This window comes from Miniopterus natalensis, chromosome 14 (genome assembly GCF_054644295.1).
Source record: "Miniopterus natalensis isolate mMinNat1 chromosome 14, mMinNat1.hap1, whole genome shotgun sequence".
Classification (NCBI taxonomy): domain Eukaryota; kingdom Metazoa; phylum Chordata; class Mammalia; order Chiroptera; family Miniopteridae; genus Miniopterus; species Miniopterus natalensis.
In genome coordinates this window covers 17,359,374-17,372,816 of record NC_142094.1, presented here as the reverse complement: position 1 = coordinate 17,372,816, position 13,443 = coordinate 17,359,374, and the positions used below count along the sequence as shown (strand labels likewise).

The window sequence follows — 13,443 nt, the reverse complement described above, 5'->3', positions numbered from 1 at the left end:
TATGTTTTTCACAGGACTGGCATTTTGGGAAGCCACTGTTAAGACTTTTGATCTGGAAGAGAGCTGAGATCTTGTAGCCAAAATCCCTGGTTCTCAAAGTCCTCATCTGTAAATGGAGGGGGTTGTGGCAACCTGCCTTAAGTCATCCTTGCTGGAACCTGGACAGCCCCAGCCCTTCTAGGTTCAAGCTCCATGCTCCTTCCACCCTAACAGCTCATCCACTATTTTTTCAAAGGCCAGTTTTCATCTATTTTACAAAAAAATTACAAGGTGGCTCACTGTTTAGCCTCAGTGGCAATGTGGCTAAGAACCCAGTCAGTCATGACCTGCCTGGAAAGGAGGAGGCAATTTTGCTTCCATTTCATTTGCCTATTTTTACCCCCATTTGATGTTCCTACACATATAAATAATAATAGTTAACATTAATAGAGCACAGATTATAAGCCAGGCACCATTCTAAGCGTTTAATACGTATAACACCCTTTATCCTCAGTCAATCCTTTGAAGGAGGCATGATCATTACCTCTGTTTCACAGGTAAGAAACCTGAAGAACAGAGAGGTTAAGCAACCTGCCCAAGATCACACAGCTGAGTGGTAGAACCAGGATTCAAATCCACAGTCTAATCCCAGTGCCCAAGGTCTTAAATACATCTCTACTAAAGAGATGATGAGGTGATGAGCCTGAATAGGCCGTTAAAAAGATAAAGTATAATTACTCCATGAATTAAAGCCAGATTCTGAAAGCAAAATACCCACAGGGGCCAGCCAGGTAAAGTTAGCAAGTGAAATGGGGTGAGGGTGTGGGTCTGTGGTGACCTGGAGACACATCCCCCAACTGGAGAAGGCAGAGTACCCAAGCTCCAGCTGATTTTTGCAAAGTAGCGCTTCTCTGTAAACACCATTCTACTCCCCACCCATCTCTACCTCTCTCATGCTCACCTGGCAAACCCCCACTGTACTGCATACTTGCAGCTGAGCAGCTGCATGTTGCTGGGGAAAGGAAACACAACGGTGCTGACTGGCTCCCTTTACATCTACAGTGGTGGATTCCAGGGGCCTTCTTACACTCAGGATCTATGCCCTGCCTCCTCCCACCTCAACCCTCTCCTCTTCCTCTCCCGCTCACCCAGCCCTTCCTCAAGTAGCCTTCAGCTGGTGACCTTGCCACATGCATCATCAAGACCAGATCTGCATCCTGCAAGGCTGGCCTCTAGTCTCCCTGTCCTCTGGTTTCTCATTGTGTCTAACTGGGGGAGCCAGCAGGAGACCAAAGGATGCAAAGAGATGAGCCATCCCATGAAATGGTAGAAGCGACATTTCTCTACACAGCTCTTGGGAGGCAGCCTTTCCTACAGTGTAGCCTTTCTGTCCAGTTCCAGCAGTCCTCTTTCCCCATGACTCTAGGGCTGAACGGGGCTCCTCTCTGTTGCCATCTCTGGGTGCTTTGCCCTGGTTGGTTTTCCGTAACCCTGCCCACAACTTTATAGATTCTCTTCACAGAACTCTCCTCCTTTTTTCCCATTTAAGTATGTCACCCGTTCCCTGCCAGGACCCTCACTGATACAGCACCCCAATTTACATCTCGTAGGTCCAACTGCCTTTATGACATCTCCACACAACTTCCTTAACACAGCCCAATTAGGATCCTTAAATTCCTTCCACCCCACACTGCCTCCTCCCCCCATTATTCCCATGAAAACAGGATGGCGCCCTGATCTACCCAACTGCGTAAGGCTCAAATCTAGGCTCCATTCCCGATTCCCCTTGTTTCCTTCACGTCTTGGGTCCAGTTCATCAGCGGATCCTGCAGACTCTCCCTAATATGTTCCGAACTGGTCTTAGGTCTCAGCACCTCCGCTGCCCAGCCGAGCACAAGCCGTCACCTCACCTAACCCACGCAGGAGCCTCGGAGTCTCCTGGCCTCCCCTCCTGCTCCACTGCGCCTGATTCTCCACAGGGCAGGTGGAAAGGCCTTTTAATACAAACCAGACTACGTCACCACCAGCCAAAACCACCCAGCACTCCCTCTGATAACAAACCCAACCTGTGTGTTAAGTCCTTTGGGAACTAGCCCTTCGACTCCTAACCTCAGGTCACCACTCCACTCCCCCCACACACTCTTTCTCCTCAGGTTCACTGAACACAACAAACGTTCCCATCATGTCTCCTCTTCCCTTCAGATCTCTGAGTGAAGGATTCGTCCCCATCACCTCTATCTCTGCTCTAGCACCACTCCCTCTGACCCACCTTCCCTCCGACCCTCTCTGAATCAGCGAGCTGGCCGCATTAATGTTCGCACCCTGAATAAACGCAGCTGCGCTGCTCTCTTCCCTAGATCAGAGAGGGACTTCTGTCCACTGCTCGCCACTGTTTCCCCGGCACCTAGTACGGTGTCCTGGAGAGTGAGTGACCTGGAGAGTGAGTGACCTGCAGACGGCTGATGAATGAATGTTGCCCGGTAATGCTGGATCTGCAAGGTCTTCAGGAGAAATCAGTAACAGGGATTTTTATATAAAAAATTAAGGTTTCTTCATCTTGGTAACTTTTTTAAAAATTATGACTCAAATGAATCACGTCTGCAAGCCAATCGGAGTCAAGGAGGCACCATTGTGTGACTCCTACATTAGATACTATGTGCAGGTTATTTAAAAAGCAAAACGTTTAGTGGCCGGGAGCAAAAGACAAGGGCCCGAAGGCTTCTCCCAACGTGACTTTGTTAAGACTGGAATTGGATGATTTCACTCCTCTTTTTTCTCTCTCTCTAAAACACGGCACCTGAAAGTTTCTACGAGCCCGAATCCATTAACTTCTTTCGTTGCTTTCTTGCAGCAGAGGGTGCAGACTCAATACGAGAGCATCATAATCTACTTTTCCATTTTTACAAAACTTGTTTAGCTTCATTCAAATCTCCAACGCCCTGTCTGTGGTTTTCTGCAGCCTCCATCTATCTGAAATCCCCTAACTGACAGCATTTGCTCTGACACATCACACAGCACGGAAAATTACAGGCCTGCGCGGCTGGTTGTGTCAGCATGTATTTGCGAATACCATAAAGCACTGAAATGAGGCACGCTGCACTCCCTAATATAGGAGGTAATTTGTTTTTTGGACGGCCTGGTATTTGTGACATTCATTAGTGAGGGATGCAATAGGAAATAGAATTACACAAATGGGAGCTTCATGTTATACTTGCTATGCGGGAGGTGTGCGTGATCTATGGCGCCGCTGTGCTCCCCAGCCCCCTGCCCGAGGTGCTGAGATGCCGCTTCCAGCTTTTGTGTCTCAGTCTGGCCATGAGCACAACCTTCTCTTCCAGGGGACCTGGGAGGGGGTGTTCGGCCCCTGCCCCCGCCCCAACTTTCCTCTCCTAGGTGAACCCGCTTCTCAGTGTACTCCTAGAGAACATGAGGACCCATCACCTGGATAAAGAGGTTTTCCTCTCCCACACCTGAGTAATGGTAATTTTGCAGAAGTAAATTTAAGTCATTAGATAGCTCAGTATTAAAGATTTTTTTCCCTTCCCCTTTTTTTTTTTACACTGAAAGCTGTATGACTGGGATGGCTAGTAATAAGCATTGGCTGTCAAATATCATAGTTCTGTGCTCAGCATGTCAGGCTCACCTCTTGGCAAATCATTAAGGATGTAAGACTTCCTGGTTTTAAATCCTGGCTTTAAACGTGCACTGTGGCCTTGGGCAAGTTAGTTAACCAACCTGTGCCTCAGTTTCCTCATATGTAAAACAGGAATACTAATGCTACCTATCTCCTGAGGTTGTTGAGAGTGTTAAATGAGTTCATCGATACCTGGTACCTGGTACTTAGAACAGGGCTGCCACATATTAAACTCTGCCTAAGAACTTGCTGGTATTATTACATCTGGTAGAAACTGTGGGTTTTGGAAAAGGAGAGACAAGTTCCTAACCAGGCCCTGCCACTTGCTTCTGTGCCACGTGGGCTAGACAAGTCATTTATGTGAATTTCACAGAGGAGGAAGCCAAAGCCTAAGTGTCTTAGAAGACTTATCAGGTCATTTTGAGGAGCAGCGGTAAAGAATGTAGAAGCCCCAGCACAGGCCTGGATTTGAGTGGGAACTCATTAAGTTAAGACAATAGGTTTAAATAAATTACAGATATTCATGATGAATATTTTAGGTAATGTCATTGTTAAGCTGAGTGACGTGTCTCGCGATTTGAGTCCCATTTTCTGCTAGTCAATTTTTCCTAGTCCATAAGATAGAATCAAACAGAACAATTGTCGCTGGTGTTCTGCCAAGAGCCCTCTGATTTCCTAGGCTGCTCCAACAAGTTTAAGAATGATAATAATAAAGGTGTCACAGAATGTTGAGGCCAATGCGATCCTAGGCTATATGCCTACAGAGGCTTAAGAATTAACCTGACAACTCCAGCCACTTACCCAGAAGGCCACATACCAAAAAAATGTAGAGCCAGCGCAATATTTCATCTGAAATTAATGCAAACCTTTTGAGATTTCATTTGACACTTAAAGTGAAAAACTGATAATTCTCAAGCAAATCTGCTTGAGTTAATAATGCTAAGTAAAGAGCGGTGGCGAGGTGTCAGCTCTCCTAAGCTATGTTGTTCTGGGTCATCAAGCGTCAGGGGGCCTTGAACAATCAATTCAGCTCTCTGCAACTCTGTTTCCTTCCTTGGGAAATGAAGGAGGAGCTACTTCAGAGCCCGCCTGGCTCTGAAATGTCATTTTTCTTAATTCAAAGATGTGGAATTGATTGTGTGAAGAGGAGCCCATGGAAATATCTGAGAGCGCAATCTCTTTTCCTAAGATCTGGCCCCATTTGACACCCAAAGACCTGTTAAGAAGTTTGGGGGTCTGGGCCCTACACACACGAAAGCAAGCCTCCTCAGTGGCTCGAGATGTCTGTGGCTGGAACAGAAAGGAAGGCAGGTGAAAATAAACTCTTACCTTTTAACTTCTTTGGCATCACTTGCGATGAAAAATCCTAAAGTACCTTCTTGGATCTTAAGATGGTTTCCGGGATTAATTAATATACTGCTCAGTGAAGAAAAACAAACAAAGAAAACACATTTGTGAGGTTGTGTTCCAAGTAAAACCTGGAAGGTTACACTATACTCTTAATTGTATAGGGGGCCCACTAGTCTAATGCTTTCCCCAAAGATCTCATCTAGAACTTGAGGTCCACTGTCCCACACATTTAATTGGATGATGCCATCATAAAGCTTGGTTGCTCAGTTCCAAGGGTGGCATACTCCCAGTTGCAGAAATCAAAGCAAATCTAGGTTTTACGGCCAGGTTTTTGTAATGGAATTGCCATCATGGGCTTCTGATTTGAAGCAACATTCCCAATAATATACCCCTTTGGAAAATGCTGTTGATGGTAAACATTGAGTGCTGGTAGTCTAATAAAGCTATCACTACACCAATTTTCCATTAGGTGACAGAGCATTAATGGGACCCCTATATGCATACAGAAACATACATGTATACACACCACATACCGCTGCAGGGAATGGTACAAGACACCCATACCAATGCAGAAGCAAACAGAACATCTGCATGACATGATAGGGACATGGAAGCAGATTCCATGTGCAGTCTGTGAAGAACTGGGTCTACCAGAACAGTGAAAAAGGGAAATGCCAGCAATTGGAAATACTTAATGATTCCAGCCTGCTGTTTACAAAAACGTAAGGGCATCTTTGAATAAGGTACACCGTCTAGCACATCCTGATTGGGGCAAACTAATTAGAAAACAAATGCAAATTACCACGCAAAAAACTTCCCCTGCTGGGAAGTATGAGCCTAAATTTACAGAGTCCTATTCAAAGTGGTATAAACAGATTAGCTGACCAAGTTGTGTTTGGACTGACAGAGGAGATAAATGTAGCCTAATCTAATAAATGGATGAAACAAACAAGTTTAATTTTCTGCAGATCAAAAGCAGAATCCAGCAACAGCATACACAGAGACTGAGATGAGGCTTTGGGCTGAATGGATATGGAATTCAGGGACTCTAAATTCAGCAACAGATACAACAAGACGGGGGGAGTCTTTGATCCGAAAATCAGGTGTTTTGTGTAATAGATGTTTGGAATCAGGCTAAAGGAAGTCCTTAACTGCCCAAAACAATCAAAATGCAGGATGGCAATTAACATGTAATCCTTTTCTGCTGGTAAAACCATTCCAGAAATGTGCTCAATGTGTCTGTAGCAATACAGGAGGGACCCAGGTGAACTTTTGTTGCTGGGAGGCTGGAGTAGATCATTATTGCAAAGTAACTGCTTTTGGTCACAAGAACACCCACTATTACCAGTAACAAGACCTGACAGAAGGAAACCAGTCCTGTGTCATTGCTATTGTTAACGCTGAGTAATAGCAAGAGTCCACGAAGAGCTGACTGCTCTGCCCTAGAAGCACAGACGACAGTGAGATCCCTCACAAGCCAGGCGGCAGCGGGCCCGCTCACAGCACGGCTTGCAAAGGGCAGAGCTGGAGGGGCACTGGCTCAGCACCGCCACCAGCTCTTCACACAGCCCTCTGGCCTTTCATGATCATGAGGAAAAGGGGGACAGTGCTTATACAGTTCAGCCAGATTCCTTTTCAAAGCCAACTAAATGCAATGTTTTCGAAGGAAGGCATTCTGGATTTTGCATACGCTCTTAAAAGTCCTGGATTTTGCAAGGCAGTTCTTGTATGCCCTGGCTCTGCAATCAGAAATACATCCAAATTCATCTGTTCAGGAGCTGTCTGACTTCGGGCAAGTTACTGAACCTCTACAACTCAACCCCCTCACCCACAAGATGGGGATGGTGATAACCTTTTCTTCAGAAGATGAGGGGAGATAATGGACAGAAGGCTGGATGTCTTTTGGCTACTGAACCCTTTCATTATTATTGCAAAAAAGGCCAAAAGGGTATTTGATTCTCAGGAGAATTATCCGAATTTCCTTAGCTGGCCCCATGAATTAGAACACAGGGCTTCTTATAAAACATCCTGCCCGTAATGAGGTGAAGTTACAGGCTGGAGAACTGTAATGGACAAAGGGGTCTAAAGGAGCTAATTCCTTAAAATTGGAAAATTCTACCTGTTGACATGTGTTCATTTAAAAGAGTAAAAAGCCTCCTGAATGGAAAAAAAAAAAAAATCCTACCATGATTTCAGCAGCACAATTTTCAAAAAGGGGAATCTGTCACACATCAATGTCTGGGTGACATATATGCACAAAACAAGCCTCACATGGAACTTGCTTTTTCCCTTTTTCACATCATGTGCTGCAGTAACTGCACCCCAGTGATCGGCCCCATGGTGCCGTGGCAGTGACAGCGAGGTTCCCATCAATGGAAAGTCTCTTTCGTTGTCTCTGTTCTCTATCAACACTGAAGAACAGGAAGAATTTGGGATCCTCACCCCAGAGACTCCAGGCTGAGATCCTTTATTACAGCTCTCAGCTTGCCTTAGTCAAGTTTAAGGGTGGAGAGGAGAGATTCTGGCACAGATCTCAGTGTTGCTGCTGCTGTGGGTAAGCAGCGGGTGCATATGTCGGGCCCATGGCCTCAGGTCCTGGCCTTGAGCATGTGGATGCCGCTAAGCCTCACTCTCCTAGTCTGTAAAGTGGGATGAAGACTCACTAGCTTACAGTGTTGCTAAGAGAATGAAAGTACATACTATGTGCTGAGTGATTGCTACCTAGTAGATCCTTAATACAGGGTCACTGTTAATAGCAAGCAAGGTAATTATAACTACCTGAGAAACAGACAATCTCTCACAGCATCACAGCTCCCCATGTTGTCCTCGGCGCTAAGGAACTACCCAGGAGGCACCCTATAGGCACTGAGAGCTTTTTACTGAGCACAGTATCTGAAAAATTTTATTCCTGCATAGTATCTGCAGATGGGCTCACTGGACTGGCTCCTGGCTACACTGTAGAGTAGCTCTCTGTTCCTTAGACTTCATGGCTGACTGTGTAAGGCACTGGAAGGGCCTCCAAGGATATCACTAACCATGTGATTCCAGAATGTCCACTGTTCTCTTCTGGACAGGGCTGGGAGGCTTGAAATCGCCTCTACGGGGTACATGAGGCTGAAAAAATGAGCCCAGCTCTTGAGGTAATGAAGGAAAGACATCTAGATACATAAAGGTGCTCACTGGGCTGTATTCCACCCATATATTTAAGGGTTTTAAGAGAAGCACATGAGCCTGATCCCAGGGACCACTGCATACGGTACACCCTGTGTAAGGGCACCGAGGTTCAGACTCTTTGAGGAAATATACCACTCTTTTTGATATTTTAGAAGTTAAGTCTCCTATACACATTCCAAATCTAGAAAGTTTAATGTACTGATCTTCGCCTTTTTGAAAATATAAGAAGATAAGGGTCCTAGACAGAAGTGACATTTTTGTTCCTGCAAGTGTCTACAATCTTTTGAATATGTTACTGACTTCCTAACAGGAATATGTAAATCTTTCCAAAGATCTTTGATCTCTTAAAATATTCAATGTTAAGTTTGTTCTTATGACTGCCAAAAGTCTCCCTCCCCACGCGTCACTTTAAATCAGTCCCTGGCTGCAATTTTGTCCAATTCACTAGCTTATCAGATAGAGATAAACTTCAAGATGTGTCATGTGAAGAATCAGGAAAATCTCTAAGAAAAAAGTCCGTATATCAATTAGCAGAATTCCGACAAGGACATCTTCTTGGCAGGGGGTGGACTTGCCCTCATTTCAATGAACTTGTAAATTATCTTCTTTCTTCTCTGACTTGTTAATTTCAACTGAAAAGACTCCGTGAGAGCTGGAGGCAAAGGGCTGGTGTGATCCCTTCCCCAAGGGTCCCTGGTCTCTCTTTTTCTTTTGCTCTCGGACTAGTTTTGTATCTAGACGTATTCTTCGGCTCCTCACCGAAGCAAATATGGGGAAAATATATATCTTTTGTTGCAAACTCATGGTTGCATAAAGGAGTGAAAAGCAAGATCATATTTTATTTACTTTTATAAAATGCTTCTCAGAGTAGCCAGCTCACAGCCCTGCATGGAACAGGCGCTTTCAACCATTTGTTGAATGAGTGAAAAACATAAAAGTCATTGGTCTCAGTTCCAAAAGTGTTCCTTTCCCTCTCTACTAAGGAGAAAGGGAGTCACAGCTCTTCTTTCAAAGACCAAGCTGCAGTTCTCATCAGTCAGGCCTGTCGGAGGAGCGACCACACCTCTTCTAGGGGTGGCAAATGAGCTAACAAAAGCCCAGAGACATTAAGTATAAATGTGTAAATATACAAATATGTAAACAGCCAGCCATGTGGGGAGTTGAATCACCTGATTTCAATACTGAAAATACCATTCACTTAGAACTGAAATACGTGTCCCCAAACATAAGACATGTTCATGTGACACTGGCTAGCAGGGCTCAGTCCACAGGGAAACGTCCCTGCCAGGAGCCCCCAGAAGGGGAGGGAACTCCAGGTCTCAGGCTGCAATGCATCTCATAGTGTATCTCTTGCTGAAGTTTGGTCAGGGTATAGATTTGGGGCTTGATAGGGCAAGATGATATACTCCCTTTCTCCACCACTTATGCATAACTGGAAACATCCAGTTATTTCTTCTCCAATTATCATAAATTTTACTTGTTTGGTGCTTTTAGAGACAACCAGTGATTAGTAATTCAACTGAAATAGATACTTCTTAAAGGAAACTTTTATCCATTATGGATAAATATGACAGGTGTACATCTCTTTCCTCCCCGCTCAATTTCTGGTAGGTGTAATGTACCATTCCCTGAGCAATTACAAAAATATCACTTTCATGAGGACACAGTTTGTATTTGATAACATGGTAATTATATCTATGTCTAGAAAGCTAATGGGACTTCATCACCTAGAATAAGAGAAGAACCATCTAGGACTTCAGTTCATGCTGTGCCCAGAGGAATCATGCCACTGATGCCACTGAAAGTGGCCTCTTTGACCACACAGGGTCATATGCGATTGCTATTGGGTGGGAGTTTGTTTGAACCAATTGGCTCCCATCTCAGGGAGTACAGCCGCCCAGGAATGTAGAGGCTGTGTTAAGGCACAGCCTGCAGAAACCCCAAATCTCAACTCTTACTGCCTTTCTGGAACTTTCCATTTCTTCTGGGCATTAAAACATATGCTGCTGGAGTCCCACACAACTAGACACACACACTTTCCGCAGCGTGTATTCCATGCGTCAGCATACTTGAGCCTAGGTCACTTACACAGAGACCATAATAAAGATTGCTCCCAGTCGGTCAGACTCAAGTGACTGCCACTGTGGTCCACCAAATACATGTTTATCCTGATTCCATCTCAATAACTTTAGAAATGGCATTTTCAAATAGATTTTGCACATAAGGAAAACAGTGGCCATATGGGGCAGAGAAAATATCATTCATTTGGAAAAGACAATGCTGGGTATTTGGTTCTGGGAACAAGCCAAGTCACTTTCTGGTACACTTTAGGATATGTCATGCCTTCATCACAACATGCCTTCACCACACAATAAAAGGACTCAAAGGCCAAAAGCCAACAGCACAGGTGCAGCCACTGTGGACCTTTGGCGATGCAAAGTGTTGCAGTAACTTCTCGCAGTTGGATCATATCAATAATACCAAACTGACAGGAAGCCACCTCTACTTCCACTCGAAACGCCACAGACGAATCTGACTTTGGAAAGAGTTCCAGACAAATACACACACACACGCACACACACACACACACGCACAATTACGAACACAAACGTGTGACAGCGATTACAACCACAGAGAAAAACAACTCTTGAGAAGGTGAGCAAGTAGGCATCTCAACAGTATGTTTCCAACAACACTTCTTAGAGAGAAAACACACTGAAAACCTACACTGGAAATATTAACCCAAAAAAGTTAAAAAAAGAAAAGCTATCAATGAGGGTTCGGTCATGCTTCGTGCAACATAAAACAGCAGCAGGACAGGTGAGGTCGCGTGGTGAACATCGAGATACTTCATATTGAGAAATCGGCCCAAACACACTGGGAAGGACAGAAAGCCCGAGTTCATCTCAATAGACAGCACTCGTTCAGCAGGTCAAATGGGGGAATCTGGCAACTCAGCAGCGGCGTCGGGGCCTGCGGGGAGCGCCGCCCGAGACGCACATATGCACAATGTGGTCCTCAGTAAGCCGGGGGGAAAGAGGTGCGTGTAAGGGCTTGTCTCTGTTTTGTGGCTAAAAGGACACAAATTCTGGTCTACAACCTGGAAAGTGGACATGGGGAGGCTCACTGGGAATGTGGATGTGGGATGCAGACGAATGGACCAGAGCCTGGTGGACACCAAGACACATCAGGACGGGACAGAGACAGACACCGAGGGCTGGAGAGAAGAGTCCTCCTTTTCAACTCAAATAACATTTGTTCCCAGCATTGGTGCCATGACTGAAAACAGGATTGTGTCTTTTGGGTTTGTTTTTGTTGTGTGTTTTTTTTAGGTTTCCTGCAAAGAAGTTAGTGCGTCATCCAAAAGAATTAACAAATCAAACAAGAAAAGCAATATGCTACTTTCAATTTTTATGTCCCCTAGGTGGACAGGGGTTTATATGTAAATATACAGATATAAATATATATACACTGGACAAGGGAACGAGATTATATATACATATACGCATATATATATAATCTCTAGCTTCCTGAATTCTTGACAAATAGTCCTGCGGCTAGAAGTGAAGATAGAGGGTGGAGGTTGGGAGGAAAGTTAACGAAGAGTGCATACCGCTTTCGGCTTCTGCAAAACGACAAGAAAAGAATTTAAAATCAAACAGTTTGATAATAAATTGACTGACACCAGAAGGAAAAGAAGGAATAAAACCTTTGTTTCAAATTATTTGAAGGATACATGTGAAAACAAGGTTTTTCAGCAAAGCATGAAAACAGTCTCATGGGGTGAAGGAGGTCGGTGAACACAGGCTGGGGGCGGGGGTGGGAAGGAGAGGCGGGTTCTCTGAATTTTAACACCCAGTCACTTGGAAAATGTGAGAGGAGAAGCAATGGGGCATTTTTAAATGCAGGGGGAAGAATCAAAACGATTATCTCAGGGTCAAACACTGGTTCTTTGACATGTGGGTACGTGTTTCGTAAGTCCTGTGTTTTCTCATAGGCATGATCCACATGCCCTCAAACACGCCTTTTCCACAAGCACCCATGAGCTTCCACACTGAGACCAAGCCACATTTGAGGATCGAAGCTGGCAACGGCACACAGAAAGCCCAAACAAAGCCAGACGAGGTCTTTTCTCCCTTTCCTTAAAGAAGAAAAAAAAAGAAATCTAAAAACTCTATGTGTAAATATGGCTTTGTTGAAAACATCTCTGATTTGCGAATTAACTGGAGGGCCCATCAGAGAAAAGATTCTGTCTTCAGGGCAAGCTCTGAATTCTTCTTCTTAGAGTGGTGACAACACAGCCACACTGAACCATTAACAGCCTTTCTCTCTCCCTCTTTGTGACCAAAAAGTGGCAGGCGGGAGATGACTGGTCAAGGGTCAGAGTACAGTGTCCTGCTACAGAATTATTCCAGAACAGTTGAGAAACACTACTCAGCATCGCCCACTTCATGACGCTTTTGAGAGATGCATAAATAATAAAGGGAAAACACTGAATTGCACAGAGGTTTACTGATTTGGCAACACAAAGAATATCATTTTCAAAAACCCCTACACAGGTACAGGTGAGCATCCGCAAGAGCATGGGCAAGCAGCAGTCCCAGAAACACCCGTGTTATCTGTTGAACAGCAAACAGCCAGGACTCTCAGCGTTTTGTTTGTTTTTTTTGCAAATAATATTCTTCACTTTGCCAACACAGAAAAAAAGCGTGTATCTATATACATATATATCAACTGCTACCGCCGTGTTCTACATGTGGCTACCAAATCTACTGTTTTTCCTTCCTTTCGGCTGATTGGTGCTTTCATTATAGCTGAGCATTTGATCAGATTAACTCGGTGAGCAATCTGATCTGGGGGTTAGGTAACAGAGAACATTGGATTGACTTGCTTACAATCCAGGGTTTTTTTGTCATAGAGACACAGAGTGAACATTTGGAAGTCTGGCCTTATTGGGTCATTCATCCCAATAATGAAAACTCCTTAAATGATGACAGCAGGGACCTTCTAGTCTTGCCCAGCACCCTGGTCAGTCATTAAGGTGTGCGTCAGAGGGTGTCTATACACCACAGGAGGACTTGCTGACTACAACTTGAACAAACCATGGATGTCACTGGAGGACAGAAGTCCGAACGTATCTGTGAGTCCTTTCTTCCAAAACTATTGATAAAAATTGGGGAGCAGTGTGTGTGCAAAAATATCTCTATTTAATCTGTAATACATACAGTATTCCATCAACAAGATTTCTTGTTAATGGGATGCTTCCTTTTTCCAGTGTGAACTCAGATATTGACTGGGGTGCTATC

The 13,443-nt window shown here is 44.5% G+C and overlaps 1 protein-coding gene across 5 annotated transcripts in view; it reads right to left on the bottom strand.

Annotated features, from left to right (window-relative positions):
- The window catches only part of KCNMA1 (potassium calcium-activated channel subfamily M alpha 1), a 661,836-nt gene that overhangs the window by 123,797 nt on the left and 524,596 nt on the right, over window positions 1-13,443 (bottom strand). For all 5 annotated transcript variants that reach the window (XM_087824300.1, XM_087824299.1, XM_087824298.1 and 2 more), the window contains exon 17: window positions 4,943-5,029. In XM_087824300.1, the coding sequence (XP_087680426.1) occupies window positions 4,943-5,029 (87 nt within the window). The remainder of the gene's footprint in view (window positions 1-4,942; window positions 5,030-13,443) is intronic.